The 16,756-nt window shown below is 42.6% G+C and overlaps 1 protein-coding gene across 2 annotated transcripts in view; it reads left to right on the top strand.

Annotated features, from left to right (window-relative positions):
- The window catches only part of FBXO36 (F-box protein 36), a 100,893-nt gene that overhangs the window by 52,690 nt on the left and 31,447 nt on the right, over positions 1-16,756 (top strand). For both annotated transcript variants that reach the window (XM_040228185.1, XM_040228183.1), the window contains exon 2: positions 9,795-9,903. In XM_040228185.1, coding sequence (XP_040084119.1) covers positions 9,795-9,903 — 109 coding nt within the window. The remainder of the gene's footprint in view (positions 1-9,794; positions 9,904-16,756) is intronic.

Genomic DNA, 16,756 nt, shown 5'->3' with positions numbered 1-16,756 from the left:
ACTAGTGCCACCTGGGAAGACCCTTAGGTATATATGAGAGTAATATAAATTTATTATATTAAAATTAATGTAATATACATATTGTATTAATATAATTCATAAAATTAATGAAGTACAGTTGACCCTTGAACAGTGTGGGAGGTGGAGCATCAACCTTCCCTGAAGTTGTGAGTTCTTTTATAACTCCCCTGTCCATCCTCCCAATTGAACATTTTATACTTGTGGATTCAATCAACCACAGGTCATGTGGTACTGCAGTAAATATTTAGTGAAAAAAAATTGCCTATGTATGAATTTGTATAGTTCAAACCATGTTGATCAAGGGTCCACTGTAATATAACTGCTGAAAATAACATAATAAAATGTATGTCTAGTAAAGAATAAAAGAGCTCTTTCAATGTAAAATAAGCGATAAAAATCAATTTGGTTTTAGTTTCCTTCACAGTGTTATTTCTTTATACATAATATATTATGCTGTGGCATTCAGTATATGGTATACTAGATCTGGTGGAATATGGCATTATTTCACATAAAAACACATTTAAAGGAAAAGAGATTCCCAACACCGTGATGGTGCTCTGGCTTCTCCTCTCAACAATCTATTGGTTCTGTCTCTAGGTGACACTGTTGTCACCTCAGGCTGGTGACATTCAACCTCATAGTGACAAAATGGTTGCTGCTACTCCAGTGATCACATCAAAGCACAGTAGCCAGTGCCCCCAAAGAGGCTGTGTTTCTCATGAATGAAAAATGTCAGCTGCCATATATAGGATGTTGGGAACTCAGGATGGAGACAAATGGATTGCCTGCTGTCAAGCCCTTAGTGACTATAGCCACCCCCAGCAGTGTACCATGAGGGGACTCAGGATGGGAAAAAGCATGATACCAACTCTAGATAGCTAAGGTGCATATCAAAGGAATGATTACAGTAAGCCCGGATTCTTGCATCTTTCCATACATAGAAAAGCACTAGTCATTAACTTGAGATGTCTGGTTTTCTTTAATTATTGGTAATCTTTTAATGCTCTGACTACCTAACCAGTCCATTCTAAAGGAGATCAGCCCTGGGTGTTCTTGGAAGGAATGATGCTAAAGCTGAAACTCCAGTGCTTTGGCCACCTCATGCGAAGAGCTGACTCATTGGAAAAGAGTCTGATGTTGGGAGGGATTGGGGGCAGGAGGAAAAGGGGAAAACAGGAGGAAAAGGGGACAACAGAGGATGAGATGACTGGATGGCATCACCGACTCGATGGACGTGAGTCTGAGTGAACTCCAGGAGTTGTGATGGACAAGGAGGCCTGGCATGCTGCGATTCATGGGGTCGCAAGGAGTCGGACATGACTGAGTGACTGAACTGAACTGAACCTTATTTTTGTCACAAAACTATATGTCCTGTCTCCTTACCTCTTCAGAGCTCTCTGAGAGGTTGCTTCCCCGACTTGAAGTCCTCAGAAAGTCTGCAAATAAAACATAATTCTCCCATTTAGTGAAATTTTTTTTTTCAGTTGACATTCCTTATAAGTGATAAAATCTATCCCAGAACTTTCTGGAGATTTCTCCTGGTGTCTCACATGCCTGCGCTCACACTGATCACTGGCAGGGGGAAAAACCTACCAAGAATGGTTTACACCAGGACTTCCCTGGTGGTCCAGTTGTAAGACTCCATGCTCCCACTGCAGGGAGCCTGGGTTCGATCCCTAGTTGGGGAACTAAGATTCTGCATGACACACAGCTCGGTCTAATAGAAAAAATAAAGGAAAAAAAAAAAAAAGAATCGCTTAGACCATTCATGTCCTACCCCCTGGATCTAGAGGTGAGGCCTGTGCCCTGAGCACCAGCAATGCAGAGGAGAGAGGCCATAGGATAAATCAGGATTCCTATAGGAAGAGCAGGTAGGCAAAAGAATACCAGGTAGCAACTGGCAATGTCTGCCACTGGTTGCTAATCACATCCGCTGTGTTGAGGAGTTAATTCTCCAAAGACAACTTCATTTCTGAGTTCCTAAAGGAAGAAAGAATTTCAGTGCAGTCAGTTCTCCTTTATTAAAGATTTCAGTTTATTCCATTCTCATTTTAGCCTCAGACTCATTTTTCCTGTAATTCATAATGATGCTTTTATTCCCAATATAGAAAAATTCCTACTATTCCAATTTCAATAGCTGAAAATCTTAAGTTTTGCTGTGTCTAGACAAATTGAGCCAAACAGAAGAATGCATAGTTGACGTTGTAAATGTGGATCAAAGCACATCATAATTGTTTATAATTTAAATATGCATTGAAATAAAATATCTTCATAATTCATTTTTTAAAATAATGTCCTTCTGTGTTTTGGAATGCCAGTACTCTGTGAGCTTTTGAGTAATATCAAAAGGTAAAATTACTCACAGTGTGCCCTTGCAATTCTTTGCTTCTCCATTTCTCAGTAGACTGTTCAGATAACAAAATCCTTCTTTACTAAATAGAAGATCTAATTTTATAAACTCTCCCTGACACAGTATCTCAACCCCATTCTTTAAAACCCCCTAATCATATATTATTTCCAAAACAGGGGAAAATTTGATCTCATGGAGTAACACTAGTCTGCAAGGAGAAAGCAGAAATAGTCGTGTGCTAAATTACAATCGTATTTCCTGGGCAGATGCTTCGAAAGATTCAGAATGCCTCATTTAGTCTGTGTTATCTGGCAAGTCACCCTAATCCTTCACAGACAGATAATTATGCTGTGGGGAAAATACTTAGAGCAAAAGATGTGCAATTCTTAATGATTATTGATGATCAGAAAAGTCAAATACCAAGTCAGAATGAAATAAAGATTTTTCGTTTTTTTTGTCCATGTCATGCAGCTTTTGGGATCTTAGTTCACTGACAAGGGATAACCCTTTCCCCCCGCAGTAGAAGCTCAGAGTCCTAACCACTGGACAGCCAAGGAATTCCCTAAAGATCTTTGAAGAATACGATTAAGAGAGCAGAACTGAATGACGTGTGATTGAATATTGTTAGATAGTCGATGAGAACAAAGATAAGGTTCTGGTCTCTGGGTATTTGGAACTGAACGTGTTATAAATACGAAGAACTGAGCAGCAAGGGAACAGGAAGGCAAAGGGAGAAAGAAAGAGGCAAAGACCCTCCTCCACAGAGCTCACGTGCTGGCCTCACGCACTGGCCTCGTGTCTGGCCTCCTACTGGGCACTTTGCACTTATCCCAGGTCATCCCTCAGAAGTTCAGTGAAGTGAGCATAGGGGGTTATCTTGGAGAGGAAGAAGCTGAGGTCCCAAGAGATTAAGACTTTTGCCTAATAAACATGACAGAAACCAGGCTTTAAACCCAGGAGAAGGAAATGGCAACCCACTCCAGTATTCTTGCCTGGAGAATCCCATGGACTGTAGCCTGCCAGGCTCCTCTGTCCATGGAGTCGCAAGAGTTGGACACGACTTAGCAACTAAACCACCACCACCATTCCTAATACCAGAGTCTCTTCTGTTGTCCCAGTAGCAGGAGTTTTCAGCCAGGTATAGGGATGGGAGTAGGATGGTCTCTGATCTGGGGGACTGGGATTGGGGTGTGTGTTGTCCAAATATATCCAAATGCTAAGATAACTGCTGTGTACAACGTTTCCCAGTGCCCCCTGGAGGGCTGCCTTGTGAGTCTCCTGTTGGAAAAAGACTTAAGCTCTAGGGACTTTCACTGGGTGAATGACAGACACCTCATTGTCTGGATAATTTGTGCAGAAAAGATGTTGGGGGATTAGTGAGGAATCTTAGACCTCTCTTTTGGAAGTTAGCTCAGTTTTCAAATTTATTGAAATGATTCCCTGGGAATACATGAGAAATCTAAATATATGCTAAATTTAACCAACAATTTTAAAGAATTCTCACAGATCACAGGATTTCTATTAAGATACAAAATGATAACGAGGCTGACTGCTCGCCCCTCCTGGAGAGGGTATGAGGCAACGAAAAAGAGCTAGACTCTTTCTAGGTCAGCCTCTGCCTGGTAAGAGATGCTGGGGCAAGTTATTTTACTCATCTGAGATCCACTTCATAATAAGACAGTCACGCACTGCTCACTGGGAGATTGATGAAACCCTCATTCTAGTCAGGTCTGTTGTAGTTATTCAGTCGTATCTGACTCTTTGTGACCCCATGGACTGTAGCCTGCCAGGCTCCACTGTCCTTGGAATTCTCCAAGCAAGAATACTGGAGTCGCTAGCCAGGTCTAAACAGTCACAAAACCCCTGGGAAGTGCCTCTGTGGCTTTTCTTGCAGGCAGGATTCTTCATTACCAAAACATTCACATTTGATAAGAATATGTTCAAAGCAGTATTTACAGATTTTAAGGTTTTCAAAACAGAGATAAATGTATAAGAATAACTTTCTATGTGTTCTCACTTAAGCTAATACTATGAGAGCTGGTACCCAAGTCATAACTCCTTAGGGATCCTCTTTGGCTTCCTTCAAGCTGGATCTGTCATGTGAAATGGTTGCATTTACTGCCAAGCTAATGCCCCTTCTCCCTGCACATATATTTTCCTTTAAATATTTGGAGCTGTGGTGTATATACTTTCAAGCCTTTTGACCAGTGATCGTTAGCAGTGATCTATGTTATTAGTCATTTCTTCACAAATTATTTTATTGGTGACAGAGTATTCCATCATTTAAATGTGCCATGATTATTTAATTACTCCCAACTATTGGACCCTTAGGTCAGCACTGATTTTTCATTATTATAATTAGCCTACGGGCTTCCCTGATGGCTCAGATGGTAAAGAATCTGCCTGCAATGCAGGAGAACCAGATTCAATCCCTGGGTCAGAAAGATACCCTGGAGAAGGGAATGGCAACCCATTCCAGTATTCTTGCCTGGAGGATTCCATGGACAGAGGAGCCTGGCAGGCTATAGTCCATGGGGTCACAGCTGAGTGACTAACACAGACACACATAAATTAGACTACAACAAACTTTCTTATATAAAAAATGTCGTATACATCTCTGATAAATTGAGAGTAGAATGTCTGGGTCAAAGGGCATGGATGATTTCAAGGTTTTGGAGAGATATTATTAAGTCAATTTACACTCCTCTGAATGAGTGTTGAGGGCTCCCATTTTACCTTGTCTTCACAAATATTGAGTTTTGTCACTTAAAAAAAAGCTTAACTAATTTGAGAGACAATGTCTAGTATCTTTTTCTGTTTTAATAGGTTTGTTAAAGAATATTTATTTGTCCGCATTGGGTCTTAGTTACAGCACGAGGGATCTTCTTGCATCATGAAGGATCTTTTATTTTGGTACATGGGCTCTGACAATCCAGTACTTCAGTCACCTAATGCAAAGAGCTTACTCATTGGAAAAGACCCTGATGCTGGGAAAAATTGAGGGCAAGAGGAGAAGGGGGTGACAGAGGATGAGACAGTTGGATGGCATCACTGACTCAATGGACATGAGTTTGAGCAAACTCAGGGAGATGGTGATGGACAGAGAAGCCTGGCATGCTGCAGTCCATGGGGTTGCAAAGAGTCAGACATGACTTAGCAACCGAACAACAGCAACAATGGGCTTGGAGCACGTAGCTTTCCGTAGTTGTGGCACACGGGCTTAGTTGCTCTGCGGCATGTAGGATCTTAGTTCCCTGATCAGGGATCGAACGTATGTCTCCTGCATTGCAAGGTGGATTCTTAATCACTAGACCACCAGGGTAGTCCTTTTAACAAGTTTTAATATCTCACATAATAGAGTCTTGACAAGGCTAAGTAATGGTTCCAAGGATCAGCTTTCTGTGTACTGCTCTGATACACAGAGCAGTGTAGATTTTATGTAAAGAGAGCTTTGTGACTCACAACAAGCCCTGTGTTTGCGAGTGAGGAGTGAGGAGGCTGGCTTCTGGTTCTAGTCAGCCGTGTTTCCTTAGGCAAGTGTTCTGTTCTCAGGCATTTATTTTAAATACCTCAGAGGAGCCAGTAGGATGCTTGTCTGTGTTGCAAGGTAACTTGGGTCTGTGCCCTGAGGAGCCTCCCTCCTGAGGCTGTTACAGCAAGCACTTCAAATATTGCCTTCTAAATCAGTCCCTGAGGGTTTAATTAATTAGCAGAAGGAATGTCAGAAATAATTTTTAATTTATGAAATGATTGATGTGCAAAATATGAAGCTGACAAGTAAGGCTGTAATGTGTCTTTCTGCATTTTTTTGAACAACATAGGTAAGCTTAGTAATCAAATGTTTCTGGAGTCACACCCTGTCTAGAACTCCATGTGTTCCAAAATCTTCCATTTTACCTACAATATAGTTGTTTGATCTGGCTAGAGGGGTAGCTGATTAGATTATTATAACAGGTGCACTTGCCCCAGAGAGAAACTTTGCTGTGAAGTTTCCTGTAGAATGTTAAAGTGGGCTGGGGCTGCGGGGCACTCCACTGAGCTTCCAGAAACATGTTTTGGACTCCTGTAGTGTCTGTCTTCCTTCTGTCAGAATTCAATTGTAAGATAACATCTGGTAGGTGTAGGCTGTAGGTGAAACCGGAGGGAAGGGAGCAGAGCACAACCTTTAGAGGAATGGGACGTGACAAAACTGGTTAGAACCAACTAGATCCAAGATGGCAGGTAAGTAGACTTCCAGTGGACCTTGAGCTTCGTTGTAAGATCACTGTAATACATTAGCATGGTAAATGACACCCACCAGTACCGTGACGGTTCTGAGGCCAAACATAAGAGGTCCAAAGTGGGCAGTTGCCCAATTCGTGGAAATCTCTGTCCCCTCCACCCAAAATAGTTGGAATAACCCTCCCATTCATTAGAAAATTACCCAGCCCATAAAAACTAACCATGCCATATTGTGGGGCCCCTCAGCTTCTGAGATGGCCCACACTGTCTGTGATGTGCATTTTTCTCTAAATAAAGTCACTTTTCACCTATCATTTCATCTCTGAGTTCCTTCATGTCCAGGCAAAAGCTTTAAATTCACTGGGAATGTAAGGAGGGACACCTATCATTTCTGACTTAACCTCTTTGAAGTGTTTTCCTCATTCAGATGAGTGGCAGGAAATGAACTAAATTATTTCTGAGATCACAACTAGCCCTACAAGTTCTAGATTATGTACATAAAGAACACACATATATTCAAATGACCTGGCATATCCAATAGAAAGGAAATATTTGTCATAATATTTAATATTAATTTTAATGATACTTAATAGAAGGAAATGGAAAGGAAAATAGAAGTGCAGAGAGATTAAATAAATGGGCTAGGTCTATCTTTGCTCCAAGATTCATGCTCTTCTACTGTATACTGTAACTCCTGATACCCTTTCATTATAAATTGAATTGTGTCCCTGGTGGTTCAGATGGTAAAAATATGCTTGCAGTCCTGGAGACCCAGTTTTGAACCCTGGGTTGGGAAGATCTCCTGGAGAAGGGAATGGTTACCCACCCCAGTACTCTTGCCTGGGAAATCCCTGGACAGAGGAGCCTGGAGGTCTATAGTCCATGGGTTCATGAAGCGTTGGATGTGACTGAGTGACTAACACACTTTTTAAATTCTTATGCTGAAAACTGTATTTGTAGATAGGACTTGTCTAGAACTAAATAAGGTTAAATAAGGTCATAAGGATGGGGCCCTAGTCCGACAGAATCAGTGTCCTTAAAGGAAGAGGAAGAGACACGAGGGTTGCACATGCTCAGAGGAAAGGCCGTATGAGACACAGTGAGAAGATGTCACCTGCAAGCCAAGGAAAGAGGCCTCAGGAGACACCAAACTGGCCAACACCTCAATCCTGCACTTCCTGCCTCCAGAACTGTGAGAGAATAAGTTTCTAGTGTTCATACAACCCAGTCTGTGGTATTTTTCTATGGTAGCCCTAGGAGACTGATAAACCCTTATCTTTATGCAGATGGGGCAGAAAGATGCTTAAGAGAATGATTTTGGTGAGCCTCATGCCAGGAAAAAAACAAAATAGGAAGGCTAAGGGATTTTCTGAAGAGAATCAGCTACCTCAGTTTTATGAGATTATGGAGCTCTGAAACTTAAGTAAATATTTTCCCCTCAGCTCCTGTGGTGGTGGTTTGGTCGCTAAGACATCTCCAACTCTTGTGACCCCATAGGCTTTAGCTTGCCAGGCTCTTTGTCCATGGGATTCTCCAGGCCAGAACACTGGAGTGGGTTGCCATTTCCTTCTCCTGGGGATCTTCCTGAACCAGGAATGGAACCCGTCTCCTGCATTGCAGGCAGATTCTTTACCAATTGGGCTATGAGGGAAGCTCCCATAGAGATTAGCAATAAAATCTAAGTGAAAAGCACTCTTTAGTTCATCCCATCCCATAGGGCTTCCCTGGTGGCTCAGACGGTAAAGCATCTGCCTGCAATGCGGGAGACCTGGGTTTTATCCCTGGGTTGGGAAGATCCCCGGAGAAGGAAATGGCAACCTACTCCAGTACTCTTGCCTGGAAAATTCCATGGATGGAGGAGCCTGATAGGGTACAGTCCATGGATCGCAAAGAGTCGGACACGACTGAGCAACTTCACTAGTTCATCCCATGAGTATTTTCTGAGGACCTAGTTTCTAGTGGGCAGGGAGCTAGGTAAGATGGCATGAAGGGTCTCTTCCCTCCTGAGAGAGAGTTGCGCCGTCTTTCAGAAATCAGAAATGGGGAGTGGTTGGGGAGATTGGAGGAAGGGGACCTCAGGAGATGTTAGGGCATTTGGAGGCAACTCTTGAAGGGGAGGAAAGCTGGCTGATGCCCAGACCCACAGGCAAGGGGAAAGGGGTGAGGAAGAATGGAAATTGTGCAGTTCATAGGCTGCAAGGATGGGCTTCCCAGACCAGCACCAGGAAGGCCTCCAGAAAAGAGAGGAGAGTGGATAGAGACCAGGGCAGTGGCCCAGGGAGGTGCACCGGGATCTGTAAGGAGCACCAGGAGTGCTGAATGGACAGGGTGGATGAGAGGAAACTAAACAAAGGGAGGCCTCTTAGTGAGTTTCACTTGCTTAACTATTTCCCCTTGAGTAGAAACTTGAGCTCATTTTTAATCTGACATGGTAATGCCAGTGAGGGAAGAACCCAGGACTGGGAAGACAACCAGTTTCTCAGTACTGTCTATCTCCTTACCCATCTTTTCCCTGGCAGCCCTGGTGCAGAAAGAGTTCACTGTCATGAAATCAACACTGAATGTAAGTGCAGTCCATAACTGTGGAAAAGAGGTTGCTTCTGATAAACCAAAATGCTCATGCATTATCAGATTATCATTAACATGATAATGCATCAGTCAAATGCATTATCAGATTACCATTTTCAGATCCATTACCGAGATGTGTCCTGGGTAATGACACTTTGATGCATCAGTCAAGGCATGATGGTGTTTTTCCTGGCTCTGCCCAAGTACCTGTCATTCTCTATGAGAAAGATATCCATTCCTTGTGTCTGCCTGGTAGACAGGACAGGGAGGAGGAGGAGAACCAAGCAATTACTTTGGAATTGGCTCCTGTACATAAAGAATCTGTGTTCTCAGAAACACCTATCCTTTCAGCTCTGGGTGATTTTAGCATCAACTGACTTGATAGATTTTTTAAGATTCCTTCCAGCATTTTGGTTTTGTGCCCCTAATCTCTAAGGAAAATGTTCCCTGATGCACAGACCTCATTTTTAATTTGATGTGACACCAGTTCGCGAAGTTACGGCTGATGTTGGACACACAGCCTTATGTGCCTTCCAAGATAGTGATTTTTTTTTTAAAGACCCCAGACCTAAACTTGGCTATTGGCGTTGCAATTGGTTTTAACTCATCTCACCTTCAGTCTATTCAATTGCAGGTAATTTTTAGATGGTGGAAGATCTCTCTGAGGAGTGAGTATCGATCAACAAAACCTGGAGAAACAAAAGAAACTCATGAAGACTTCCTAGAGAAGTCACATCTTCAGGGTAAGGAAGGGAGTGTATTATGTACTTGCTACTGTTAAGTTTTCTTTAGTTAGTGACAGAGTTTGTCAGTGAAGTAGCAAACATCTCACCATTTGAAATATTGATACGTAGCTATATGCTTAATTGGCTATAACAGATATGATAGAATATTGGGTTCTTTAAAAATAGAAAATTGTTAATATATCCTGAAATTTCTTTTGGAAAAAAAATCTCTGAGGGACTTCCCTGACTGTCCAGTGATTAGGACTCCAAACTTCCACTGCAAGGGGCGTGGATTTGATTTCTGGTTGGGGAACTAAGATTCCACATGCCAAGAAATGTGGCCCCCACAAAAAAATCGTTAATAATCTTTTTTTTATTTGGCCGTGCAGCTTGTGGTGTCTTAGTTCGCCAACCAGGGATCCATCCTGTGCCTGCAAGCCATGTGGATGAAAATGCTGAGTCCTAGCCACTGGACTGCCAGGGAATCCCCATCATTAATAATCTTAAATCATGTAGTAAATATGATTTTTTCCCCTAATATATAATTTAAATAGCTTTCCTTTAGTTAAAAATAAGTTAAAAGATTATTCCAAAACATAAATTATCAAGTCCTTAAATTCTTATGCATTTTGGCATTCATTTTAAAATCCCTACCATTTCTTTTAATAGCCAGGTTTTCATGAGAAGCAGTCTTTTTTTTTTTTTTTTTTTTGCCATGTCACATGGCTTGCAGGATCTTAGTTCCATGACCAGGGATATAACTCAGGCCCTAGGCAGTGGAAGCATGGAGTCCTAAACCCTGGACCTCCAGGGAATTCCCCAAAACCAGTAGCACTTGGACTAAATTGTAGAAATTGCCCTTCAATTTCTCCTTTGCTTTTTTTCTTCTCAATGTGAAAATTTCAAACATAAATGTAGACAGAATGTTTGTTAAAAAAAAAAGCTCAGATGCACCCATAACCCAATTCAACAATACTCAAAACACAAACCTTCTGTTCCCATTGGATTATTTTTAAGTAAACCTCAGATGTTACATCATTTCATCCTAAACTACTTCAGTATTTGTCTCAGAAAGGACTCTCTTTAAACTCTTTAATAATTAGTTCTTAATAATAAAATCTTAAAGCTAAAAGACTTTTTAGAGATTCTCATTTTATTAGGAGTAGGTAGCAAGCAATGTTCGGAGAAGGCAATGGCAAGCCACTCCAGTACTCTTTCCTAGAAAATCCCATGGATGGAGGAGCCTGGTAGGCTGCAGTCCATGGGGTTGCTACGAGTCGGACGTGCCTGAGTGACTTCACTTTCACATTTCACTTTCACACACTGGAGAAGGAAATGGCAACCCACTCCAGTGTTCTTGCCTGGAGAATCCCAGGGACAGGGGAGCCTGGTGGGCTGCTGTCTCTGGGGTCGCACAGAGTCAGACACGACTGAAGTGACTTAGCAGCAGCAGCAGCAACAGCAAGCAATGTTAATAATATTAACATCAAGCACTTTCATATACATACTCTCATTTAATTGTTATAATATTCTTGTGAAATAGTCTTATTCCTATTTCTCAAATGAGATTCAGAATGGGTATGACTTTCCCAGATCCCATAGCTAACTACTGACATTGCTAGGCCTAAGCATTGAGAGTAGGAAAAAAAAAATCTTATTTTTATTATTTATTTACTTTTATTTATTTATTTGGCTGAGCCTGGTCTTAGTTGTGGCACGCAGTAGCTTTGGTTGCAGCATGCAGGATCTTTTTTTTTTTAAGTTGTGGCGTACAAACTCTTAGTTGTGGCATGTAGGATCTCGTTCCCCAACCAGGAATTGAACTCAGGCCCCCCTGCATTTGGAGTGTGAAGTCTTAGCTACTGGACCACCAGGGAAGTCCCCCAAAATCTGATTTTTAAAAGGCACACTCTGGTCTAGTAATTTACTAAGGAGAAATTATCACCAATTAAAGCATATCATCAATTATTTTACATTAAATAACTTTTATTATTTCCATAGACAATTTTAATAATGATGGAAGACTGCTTTTTATTGTTTTCTCTGAGATTCTAACAAAAAAATAAACTAATGACATATGATCAATGTCATGGCTTTTTATATACCATCTCCGTGACTATTTTGTGCTCATACATGCAGCTTTAAAAGAGATTTTATTCCATAACTTTGATTGAAAGGAACTGTCAAATAAAAAATGCAAATTAAAAAAAAAGGCACATTCTAGGTGGATGTTTGATAATCAAAATTCTTAAAGATTTTCTCTCTTTTAACATTATATCATGTGAATAGGTTTGGTTGGGTTTTGCTTCCTCAAACAGTTAAACATCTGGATTGATTGTCCTCAGTTTGTGGTTATGAAATTCATTACCGGCCTGCAAAGAACCATGCTGAAGACTGTCTACTTTTCACTGAACAAAAATAAGTCCATGCATGCCTTACTTATTTAATTGTGGAATAGACAGGTTTCTGCAAAGATAGTTATAAAATAAACTTCTATAAAACACATTTTGTTTCCGAGTCAGGTTCCATTTTATTTTCTAAGCACAATAGTACCTAATCTGGAGCTATATGACTAGGGAGTGCTGAGCATCCATTGACATGGGATTTTCTGACAGCTCTCGACAGAAACCTGAAGATGGGGGTTTGGGCCAGAGAGATGGGAGGTGATTGTCTTTTTTTTTTTTTTTAAGAACTTAGCTGTTTTATTTTATTTTTATATTATTTATGGCTGCACTGGGTTTTTGTTGCTGGGCACAGGCTTTCTCTAGTTTTGATGCACGGGCTTCTTATTGCGGTGGCTTCTCTTGTTTCAGGACTTGCACGGACTATAGGGTGCTTTGGGGCTTCACTAGTTGCAGTGAAACTGCACAGGCTCTAGAGCACAGACTCAACAGTTGTGACACACGGGTTCAGTTGCCCCATGGCTTGTGGACTCTAAATCCACCCAGAGCATGGATTGAACCCTGTACTGGCAGGCGGATTCTTATCCACTGGACCAACAGCAGAGTCTGGGAGGTGATTGTCTTTTGACTAGAGGCGTGAGGGCCAAACCCTTAGCTGTTTCTTGCATCCCCAGGCGTCTCCAACACCCTTGCCCCTTCATAAAACACCAGAGTGGGGGCAACATCAGCTTCAGGACAACCACTTGTGGATTTCCTGGTCCTGGAAGAGTAGGCAATAAAGCGGGAGTTTATGAGTCTGACTGAGGCCTCCTGCTGGCTCCATTCCCCCCTGGAGAGAGGCGAGTTGAGGAGTTCAGTTGAGGAATACACCCAAACAGGCTTTTAAAATTGCAGCCTTGTGAGCTGCAGTCTCATGCCAGGAACAGCACAGAGATAGCAAATTAAATCGGCCTGGCAAGTTCAAAGATGTCTATGTCTCACTTTGTAGACTTCCTATAGCACTGGAATCTTGACAGGAGGGAAACTCTGAGCCTCACTGCTGTTTCCCCTCCTCCCCGCCCTCAGTTCTTAGGGAATCCCTCAGAACCCCTCAGAAAGCCCTCGGCAGCAGAAGAGGGGTGCACTGTGGCACAGAGTGGGGTCAGGGGTCAGAGCCAGGTTTGAATCTCTGCTGCCTCTGCCCAGCTGTGTAACCCCTCTGTGAGCCCATTTCCTTCTCAAAGTGTGCTAAGTGGCTTCAGTCGTGTCCGACACTTTGCAACCCCGTGTACTGTAGCCCGCCAGGTTCCTTGGTGCATGGGGATTCTCCAGGCAAAAATACTGGAGAGGGTTGCCATTTCCTCCTCCAGGGGATCTTCCTGACCCAGGGATCGAACCCGAGTCTCTCGTGTCTCCTGCAGTGGCAGGTGGGTTCTTTACCACTAGTGCCCCCTGGGAAGCCCTTTCCTCCTCGTATTAGGGGGTCAAATGCTTGCTCTGTGGGTTCGCTGTGGGCATTTGATGACCTGACATTTGAAAGGTTTTTAGAATGGTACAGAATCAGCTCTTTAATCTTTGTTTGCTGTTCTTAGTAAGTACAGGATGTTTGGATTTATTTTACCCACCCCCTCTTCATCACATTTCCAAGATCCCCTCAAAGTTTTTTCTTCCAAAGGTCTTCTCCTGCTAACATCCTAAAGACCAGTGGGAAGTTTCTAGAAATCGCGGTCAATGTTGGTGTCAGCCCAGACAGAGGACCAGAACCATGTTCTCTTGGTTTGGGTGACGTTTTCTTCTCTGGCTTCCTGAAGCACCTTGGTCTTGGTCCTCCTCCAGCCTCACTGGCATCTTCCTGGTCTCCTTGCTGGGTCCTTCTCATCTTTCCAAATCTAAATATGGGGCCCTGGGTTCAGCTCATGAGCCTCTTCTCTTGTCAGCTGGTCAGTCTGCACTTATTCCCTGGGAGGACTGGCTCAGTTTTCTGTTTTTAATTTTTATTTATTTAACTATATCGGGTCTTAGTTGCAGCCCTTGGGATCTCTAGTTGTTGGCTTAGTTGCTCCGTGGCATGTGGGATCTTAGTTCTCCCATCAGGGATCAAAACCGCATCACCTGCATTGCAGGGTAGATTCTTAATTACTGGACCACCAGAGAATTCCTGTGGCTCCAGCTTTAAATGCAGCCCATAAGCAGAAAGTTCCAAATTGGTATCTCAAGCCTGCACCTCTCCCCATAACTCCACACTCAGATATTTATGTAGATGCCCCCTTGCTATCTCTACCAAGGGTATCTAATAGGCGCTCAAAGGTAACATGTCCAAAAATACCTCCTAATCCTCCCCCTGCTAAAATATGGCCCCAGTCCTAAAGTTATCCTTGGTTCCTTTCTTTCTGCTTCGTGTTTGATCTAATCCATCAGCAAAACCAGAATCTGAACTGTATTCCTCTGTGTGGATACCCTCCCTGGGGTCTCTCTGTGTGTCCACATTTCCTCTTCTTATAAGAATCCTAGTCAGATCAAATTAGAGCCCACCCATGTGACCTACTGGGCTTCCCAGCGGTGCAGTTGATAAAGAATCTGCCTGCCAATGCAGGAGATGTTTCAATCCCTGGGGCTGGAAGATCCCCTGGAGTAGGACATGGCAACCCACTCCAGTATTCTTGCCTGGAAAATTCCATGGACAAAGGAACCTGATGGGCTATAGTCCATGGTGTTGCCAAGAGGCGGACATGACTGAGCACACACACACACACACACCTGTTTAAAGGTTCATCTCCCACTACAGTCATACTCTGAGGTACTGGGGTTTAGGATTTAAATACATGGATCTGGGGGAGTTTAGGAGGGCACAGTTCAGCCCATTACAAGATTGTACTGTAATCTTTATCACAGACTGTATCATTATTAAGTTAATAATTATGGTTATATTGGTCTTCTATTTCTGGTGTGACAAATTACCACAAATTTAGTGGCTTAAATGATAAAAAATGTATTTTCTTAGGTTTCTGGACTGCTGAAGTGTCACTGGACTAAAATCAATGTGTTGGTAGGACTGTTTTTGTGGGAGGTTCTGAAGGAGAATTCATTTCCTTGCCTTTTCCAGGTTTTAGAGCTGCCCATTCCTTAGCTCAAGGTCTCTTCCTTCATCTTCAAAGCCAGCAGTCTTTATTAACCAGACACTGCTTCCGGGCTCACATCTCGTTCTCTGACCCTGCACTTCCTGCCTCCCTTGTTTCCTTCGCAGAACGCCTGTGATTACACTGGGCCCTCCGACTTCATCCAGGTTATCTCCCTTTGTTGTTCAGGTGCTAAGTCATGTCTGACTCTTTGCGACCCCATGGACTGCAGCACATGAGGCTTCCCCTTCCTTCACTATCTCCCAGAGTTTCCTCAATCTCTCCCAGTATCAGGGTCTTTTCCAATGAGTTGGTTCTTCACATCAGGTGGGCAAAGTATTGGAGCTTCAACTTCAGCATCAGTCCTTCCAGTGAATATTCAGGACTGATCTCCTTTAGGATGGACTGGTTGGCTCTCCTTACAGTCCAAGGGACTCTCAAGAGTCTTCTCCAACACCACAGTCCGAAAGCATCAATTCTTTGGCATTCAGCCTTCTTTACGGTCCAACTCTCACATCCATACATGACTACTGGAAAAACCATGGCTTTGACCATATGGATCCTTGCCAGCAAAAGGATGTCTCTGCTTTTTAATATGCTATCTAGGTTTGTCATAGCTTTTCTTCCAAGAAGCAAGCATTTTTTTAATTTCATGGCTGTCCTCCTTTATCAAGATCTTAATCACGTCTCTAAAATTACTTTTGCCATGTAAAGCCACAAGTTCTGGAGATTAGGATATAGGACATCTGAAGGAGGGGAAGGGTGGTAACATGATTCTGCCTGTGTGCATGCTAAGTCACTCGTCGTGTCAACCCCATGGACTGTAGCTTGCCAGGCTCTTCTGTCCTTGGGATTCTCCAGGCAAGAATACTGGAATGGGTTGCCATGCCCTCCTCCGGGGATCTTCCTGACCCAGGGACTGAACTCTGGTCTCTTAAGTCTCCTGCATTGGCAGGTGGGTTCTTTACCACTAGCGCCACCTGGGAAGCCTGTTATTCTGCCTACCATAGTGATATGTGTCACAGCAACCTAAATTGTAAAATCAAAAACTTTGCTGTTTTTTTTCCCCAAATTTGTATTTTTTTTGGAAGTATCCCTTTATTACACACATATGCTAGGTGCTGTTGCCTTTATTGTTATCATTACTTAAAAATTTTAATGTTTAATTAAATTAAATTTTATTTTCTGGCCTTACTGGGTCCTTGTTGTGTTCAGCCTCAGAAGTTGCCACACACAGGCTTAGCTGCCCAGTGGTATGTGGGTTCTTAGTTCCTCTTTCAAGGATTGAAGTCATGTCCCCTGCATTGGAAGGCAGATTCTTTACCGCTGGAACACCAGGGAAGTCCCCAGATTTGTACATTTAAAAGACAAAAA

The sequence above is a fragment of the Oryx dammah genome, unplaced genomic scaffold (genome assembly GCF_014754425.2).
Source record: "Oryx dammah isolate SB20612 unplaced genomic scaffold, SCBI_Odam_1.1 HiC_scaffold_27, whole genome shotgun sequence".
NCBI lineage: Eukaryota > Metazoa > Chordata > Mammalia > Artiodactyla > Bovidae > Oryx > Oryx dammah.
The sequence above is the reverse complement of the archived record's forward strand: the minus strand, read 5'-3'. Positions and strand labels throughout refer to the sequence as shown.